A 6,877-nucleotide genomic window follows, 5' to 3' on the forward strand; every position below is an offset into this window, starting at 1 on the left:
CGATTCGTTCAAGTTCTTGAATTCGAGTCTGGAGGAGCCAATTCAATCGTCTTTCGAACGATGATTTTCATCTTCTAACCAGGAAAGGCGTTTTCCCATACGACTATGTATCGACCTATGACAAATTAAGCGACACTTGTTTACCACCGCGCGAAGCATTTTATAATCAGTTATGCGACAGCGAGATATCCGACGTCGACTATTGTCACGCGAACGAAGTTTGGTCACGTTTCGGTATACAAACGTTAGGACAGTACAGCGACTTGTACTTGAAATTGGATGTGTTGTTGTTGGCCGACGTGTTTGAAAATTTTCGCGAAAAGTCGCTCGAGAATTATAAACTCGATCCAGCGCACTATTATACGTTGCCCGGTTTCGCGTGGGACGCGATGCTAACATTGACGAAGATCGAGTTGGAATTGTTCACCGACGTTGACATGCTTTTGTTCGTGGAGCGGGGAATACGAGGTGGGTTGAGTCAATGTTCGCATCGTTACGCGCGCGCGAATAACAAGTATATGTCGACGTACGATTCGGCCGAACCGTCCAGCTATCTGATGTATTTCGATGTTAATAATTTGTATGGCTGGGCCATGTCGCAGCCTTTGCCGCACAGGGGTTTCCAATGGGTTGACGATACGAGTAATTTCAACATCGATTCCGTGCCGATCGACAGTCCCGTCGGGTACATTTTAGAGGTCGACTTAGAGTATCCTCAGGAAATTCATGATGCTCACGCGGATCTTCCATTTTGCCCGATTCACGAGGTTGGGGCGTTGCAAAAGAAACTGTTGACAACGCTTAGCCATAAGAATCGTTACGTTCTCCATTATCGATACCTCCAGCAATGTTTGAGGTATAATTTAAAATTAAAGAAAATTCATCGGATACTGAAGTTTGAACAATCATGTTGGTTACGCCGTTACATAGATTTAAATACGAGGTTGCGCGCCAACGCAAACAATGACTTCTCGAAGAATCTGTTCAAACTGATGAACAATGCAGTGTTTGGAAAAACGATGGAAAACGTTCGAAATCATGTAAACGTAAAGTTGCTCTCGCGATGGAGCGGTCGATACGGTGCTGGGCGTTTAATAGCTCGACCAAATTTCCATAGCTGTACTGTATTCTCCGAGGATTTTGTCGCAGTTCAAATGAACCAGCTTTCTATTAAATTTTATAAACCTATTTACATAGGCATGTCAGTGTTGGACATATCTAAATTACATTTGTATGATTTTCATTATGGCTACATGCTTCCAAATTTTCAAGAAAGATGCAGGATTTTGTACACGGATACGGACAGTTTAATTTATCAGATTATTTGCGACGACGCGTACGAGATGATAAAACGTGACATTCACCGATACGATACTTCCAATTATGACAGAAATAACGTGTACGGCGTTCCGATCGCGAATAATAAAGTATTAGGATTAATGAAGGACGAGAACGGAGGTAAAATCATGACAGAGTTTGTGGGTCTTCGCTCGAAAATGTATGCTATTCGGGTACAAGACAAAGACGATGTAAAAAAGATTAAAGGAATTAAGACTAACGTGACGATTAAAAATATAACTTTCGACGACTATTTAGCATGCCTTCACGATCATTTAGAAAAATCAGTTTGCGTTAAATTGATGATGTCTATACAACATCAAGTGTATTCAGTATCACAGAGTAAATTAGCATTGAGTCCATACGATGATAAACGATACATTTTAAACAATTCGATCGAAACCCTTCCTTGGGAACATTATAAAATCGCGAAAGGGGGAGAGGGGGAGGCAGGAGGGAGAGGGAGTGGGGGGGAGTTAGAAAAAATAAAAGTGGTTATATAATTTCATCGATGTTTCGAATCCCGTGTTGCGCGCGCGCGTGTTCACTTTTATTTGTAAGCGGAAAAGGTGCGTATACGCTCCTTGTATTGTTATCTTGCGTGTAAGAAGGGGGGAAAATGGTAGGGGAATTGTATATATAAGCATTTGGCATTGCGTACAGCGAGTAGTGCGTTCTACAGATTACTTTCTTATAGCGCAGTTGTTCTTCAGTATTATAATATTCACAATGTCAAATCAAACCAATAATTTTTTACATAAAAATGGATCTCACAACGATTATAAAAATTATGGGTAAGTAAAAGAAAGTTTGAAGGGAATAAAATGTTCCTTTTATGAAAGAAGAAAAAAAATATTGTATGTTATTTCTTTTATAGATACTCCATTTCGATGATACGGTCGTTTCAACAGTCGCAACCCCAGTCGCAGCAGAAGCAGTTGCAGATACCGCGCAACGCACGAATCTTGGGTAGAAGATACTCCATAGCCGGCAATTATTTCAAGTTCCTTGAAATTTGTGTACGCGTGGATGAAAATTTGCGCGTCGAGTTTGTCTTGGGGGACAATCGTGGAACAGAGATTTCTTTTTCAATGGCTACGTGGAAACTGCTGGTGAAAACTAGAGATTATATTCACAATTACTTCGACGCGGACAAGAAGGAAAAACAAATTGATGAGACTTTATCGTTACAAATTGTTAATTTTAATGGAATGAGTCTAATCAAGTTGTTCGATTCTCAAGCATCGATTTATGTTACGAAAGAGACGATGGATAATTTGTACAAATTAGAGTTATGTATGGATCATATGTATTCATGGTTATTAGAAAATATTCCAGAAATTCAGGATAGATTAGCGAAGCTCGTTGACATTGTAAAAAACTCCAATAACGAGCAGAATTATGCGACCGTAATTTTTACAAACGAATTGTTCGAACGAAATTGTCTGATCGATTGCGAATTGTTAGCTTTATGTTTAGATCTAATCGTATCGAAAGCGAATCGTTGAACTTGTGTGCGTGTGGGGGGAATTAATTAGTATTAATGTAAAAAGCATTTATGTATTTTTTCATGTTTATTAGAGAAACAAAAATAAACATTACATTATACAATTAAAGTACAGATGATTTCTTTATCCAAAAGTTATGTGACGAATCCAGCCCCAACCATTTCACATATATTTCATTTCCTTTTCGACGCAATACTTTTTCTACTAAATACACGTCGGCATATTTGGTAGCGCGTATCTCGTATTCGTAAAATCCTCCAGCGATAGGTTCGTTCTGCAAATCAACCAAAAGATACGTGACGGGGTTCGTTCGTTTCACCGTCGCGATCTTAAATACTTCCGTTGACCAGTTCGGTGTGTATCCTTTGTCGAATACGGTTTTGAACTTGCTGATGCGCACATTGTCGCCAACTTTGAATTTCGCAGGACCGGCGATCTTGACGTTGCTGTACACGGTAGATAAAAGATACTTCTCATTTTTATGATTCACGTTTGCAGGTCGCATACGAATGGTGCGATGTTTTTGATTATTGTAGTCCTTAATCAACGTGGGTAGCTCGTCGATCCAACGATATTTTCCGCTCAACGAGAAAAATTTCCACATGTTGTTCTTCAATGTACGATTGAATGGTTCGACTATGGACGCTTTCATAGTGCTGAATGTGGAATAGTGGTTGATGTTACGTTTCTTCAGATATTCTTGAAAATCTTTATTGTAGAATTCTTTCCCCATATCGGTTTGCAAATTGTTCGGTATTCGGCCATCTTTTTTCAACACCGACGCGAAAGCTTTGCACACATCGTCAGCATTTTTGCTTTTTAAAGGAACGGCCCAGGCATACTTGCTGAATGTATCGATTATCGTAAGAATATATCGATGTCTTCGATTCTCTCTTGCGTACGGTTGAACTTCAACGATATCAGCTTGCCAGAGATCGTCGAGTCCTCGCGTAACCACTCGCCTCCGTCGGAAGTAACGTCTCGCCGGAGCATGCAGTTCATTCACCAAGTTCACTTTATCGCCGCTCATGATTTCGCCTTGTCAGTCTGCGGTCGCTCGAAATTAAGATACGCTAATTTAATTATCCTTGCGTTGACCGCTGCCGCGCTCTCTTTTGCGTTATCGATGAATCTGCGGTCGCTTGAAATTAAGATACGCTAATTTAATTATCCTTGCGTTCTCGGAGTTTTTTCGATCGCTGTCGCGTCCTCTTTTGCGTTATCGATGGACTTTTCAGCTATTGACGTTTTTTGCGTTATCGGAATTTCTTCTGTGGTTGCTGCTACCGCTACAGTCAACAAGTCTCTGAAACGAAGTCTCATACGAGAATCCAATTCCTCGAAAGCGACGCGCACACTGTATTGCTGCTGTTCTTCGATACGTCGCATTTGTCCGTATATTTCGGTAAATTTCTCTAATAAAGATTTATGTAACTGTTCGAATTTCGCGACTATGTTCCCTTCTCCAGTCAGCTCGAGTAATCTCTTGTACATAGCAGTATTAAGCCTTTCGAACCTCTCATCCAATTCCTTGCCAGTTTCAAAACCGCCTACTGTAAATTTATTTTGCAGTTCGTCTACGAGTAATTCAAGTTGCGCCAACTTTCCCTGATTCGCTTTGCCAGTGCTCGTAATTTCCTCCAAGTTGCGGATTTTATTTGATATGTGATTTTCAAGGTTATCAATCTTTTTCGGCCAGTTGCTGTTAACTTTGTGTTCCACACTTGCAAGTTTGTGCTCGATGTTGCCAGCAGATTTCACAACGGCATTCAATTTTTCTCGATCCACGATACCCTCAGCTTTCATTATTTCGAACAACTTATCCTCGAGCTCGACAAATCTTTGACGTAGCTTTTCATTGATACTTTTATTATTCTGCTCGATGCACGTTTTAACATGTTTCTTCAGATTCTCGTGATTGGATTCGTCGTTTGTCACGAATTTTTGGAGAGTTTCGACCGCGCGTTTCATCGAGTGAACATCGTCGATAGTTTCATACAGGTCATACGTAAATGTTTTTTTCAACGAATCGATCGCGTCGTCAACGTAACTTTTTGTTGCCGAGTCGCTGGCGAAAACCGGAGTTGCCAAATATCGAAAAATTCGAGATTTTGCATCGAAAAATTCGTTGTCACTGTTCAAAATTACCGCCCTCTCGTTGATAACGTTGTCGACATACTTCTTCGTGTTAATAGGAACTTTTATACTTTCTATAGGTAGATCCAATGCATCGAACTCGTCATTCTCGTCCGATACGTGTAGAACGTATTTTCTTATCGTATTTATCAGATCGAACATAAATCTATTGAAACTCTTCGTGTTGATTGAATTGTCCTTGTGATGTTCATGTTTCGTGTCTATATTCGCAACGATGTCTTGAATAGTCTGCTTTAGCGAATCACGAGACGATGATTTCTTGCTGCTGCTGCTGCTGCTGTTACGCATCGTTGCTGCTGCTGCTGCTCCAATTTCTTTCGACAATCGATGTTTTACCACCGTAATCACCAGCAAAAATGATGCAATCGTTGCAAAAGCATGTTATTTATAGAACTTGAGGCATTCCTCGGCAACTAATTTCTTCATTTTACCACGAAAACTTTCCTCAAAGATTTGTAGTTGGTTACCGATTGAGCTGTCCGTTCCATCTTTCATATTCTGTTTTAACGCTTCAACCTTTTGCTCCAATACCGAAAATACGTTATCAATTTTCACATTAATTTCATCGTTATCTGAATCAATTGATTTAATTTTCTGATCACTGTCGTATTGAAAATTATATATTTTAGCCAGCACTTTATTCCTCCATTTTTCATTAGTCTGCTCCATATCTTTCGTTAGTTTCTCGTTAGCCGTTATTTTATCCATGAGTTCGGATTTCCATTTCGCACTAGTCTCTTTGGCATCCTTCGCCAACTTTTCGTTAGCCGTTATTTTACCCACGAGTTCGGACTTGCATTTTAGGCTAGTCTGTTTGGCATCCTTCGCCAACTTTTCGCTAGCCGTTATTTTACCCACGAGTTCGGACTTGCATTTTAGGCTAGTCTGTTTGGCATCCTTCGCTAACTTTTCGTTAGCCGTTATTTTATCCATGAGTTCAGACTTGTATTTTACACCGGTCTGTTCGACACCCTTCGTCATTTTTTCATTAGCCGTTATTTTATCCATGAGTTCGGACTTGTATTTTACACCGGCCTGTTCGACACCCTTCGTCATTTTTTCGTTAGCTGTTATTTTATCCATGAGTTCGGACTTGTATTTTACACCGGCCTGTTCGACACCCTTTGTCATTTTTTCGTTAGCTGTTATTTTTCTACGAAGCTCGTCGTCGCCTTTTTTCGATACATCGTCAACGTACGATCTAGTGGCCGCGTCATCGTTTTGAAGCGGTTCCGCCAAATGTTTGATCCTCTTGTTTCGAGCTGTGTACGATTCCGTTGAGAAGCACATCGCATTATTCTGCATGTACTCGTGAAGCGATGACGTGACTGTATCGTCGCCTATCTTTGAAACGCGATCGACGTACAGTTTGGTGGCCGCGTCATCGTTCGTCGTACGATTTGCGACACGAGCGATCTTAGCGCCTCGCGCATCGTACAAATTGCCGATCGAGCATATGGCATTGTCGTGTACATAATTTTTACATATCGAATAAAAAGTTGAAATATCTGCCAATATTTTCGACTCAGGCGTACTATGTTTATACAACGTACCAAATTTATTAATAGACATTTTTTTCGTTTCTCGGTTTAGTTGTTTTCTTCTCCTTTGTTCTTCTTCATCTTCTTCTTCTTCTTTAACACCAACAACTCGAGTAGATCTTGCTGTTGCTCGATCTGTTGTATTTGTCGACAAATATCGTCGAGTCTGAACTCAATATTTTTAAATCTGTCCTCCCAATTTTCATCTACTGATAACGTTTGATTGGTTTCGCAGCAATTCCAACGGATACTCATTTTATCGAACCATTTGATAAATTTACCAACAGGCATTTCATTCGTCACTAACGTAATAAATATTCGAGCAATTTAATT

At 40.1% G+C, this 6,877-nt stretch overlaps 2 protein-coding genes across 2 annotated transcripts; both read left to right on the plus strand.

Annotated features, from left to right (window-relative positions):
• The first annotated feature begins 444 nt into the window (after nt 1-444).
• Nucleotides 445-1,689, plus strand: LOC143262720 (uncharacterized). The gene is made up of 2 exons (XM_076528250.1): nt 445-1,625; nt 1,672-1,689. Exons 1-2 carry the CDS (start codon nt 519-521, stop codon nt 1,687-1,689), a joined length of 1,125 nt encoding a protein of 374 aa, XP_076384365.1. The 5' UTR covers nt 445-518.
• Nucleotides 1,690-1,915: 226 nt separating this feature from the next.
• Nucleotides 1,916-2,860, plus strand: LOC143262721 (uncharacterized). Its single transcript, XM_076528251.1, has 2 exons — nt 1,916-2,132; nt 2,216-2,860. Exons 1-2 carry the CDS (start codon nt 2,068-2,070, stop codon nt 2,844-2,846), a joined length of 696 nt encoding a protein of 231 aa, XP_076384366.1. The 5' UTR covers nt 1,916-2,067; the 3' UTR covers nt 2,847-2,860.
• The last annotated feature ends 4,017 nt before the right edge of the window (nt 2,861-6,877 follow it).

This window comes from Megalopta genalis, unplaced genomic scaffold (assembly GCF_051020955.1).
Source record: "Megalopta genalis isolate 19385.01 unplaced genomic scaffold, iyMegGena1_principal scaffold0200, whole genome shotgun sequence".
NCBI classification, from domain to species: domain Eukaryota; kingdom Metazoa; phylum Arthropoda; class Insecta; order Hymenoptera; family Halictidae; genus Megalopta; species Megalopta genalis.

Excerpts from the sequence above, each read along its gene's own strand:
- LOC143262721 (XM_076528251.1), top strand. The coding sequence starts at position 2,068 with ATGTCAAATCAAACCAATAATTTTTTACATAAAAATGGATCTCACAAC. Across the intron at positions 2,133-2,215 it reads AACGATTATAAAAATTATGG|ATACTCCATTTCGATGATAC; the intron begins GTAAGTAAAAGA and ends TTTCTTTTATAG.
- LOC143262720 (XM_076528250.1), top strand. The coding sequence starts at position 519 with ATGTCGACGTACGATTCGGCCGAACCGTCCAGCTATCTGATGTATTTC.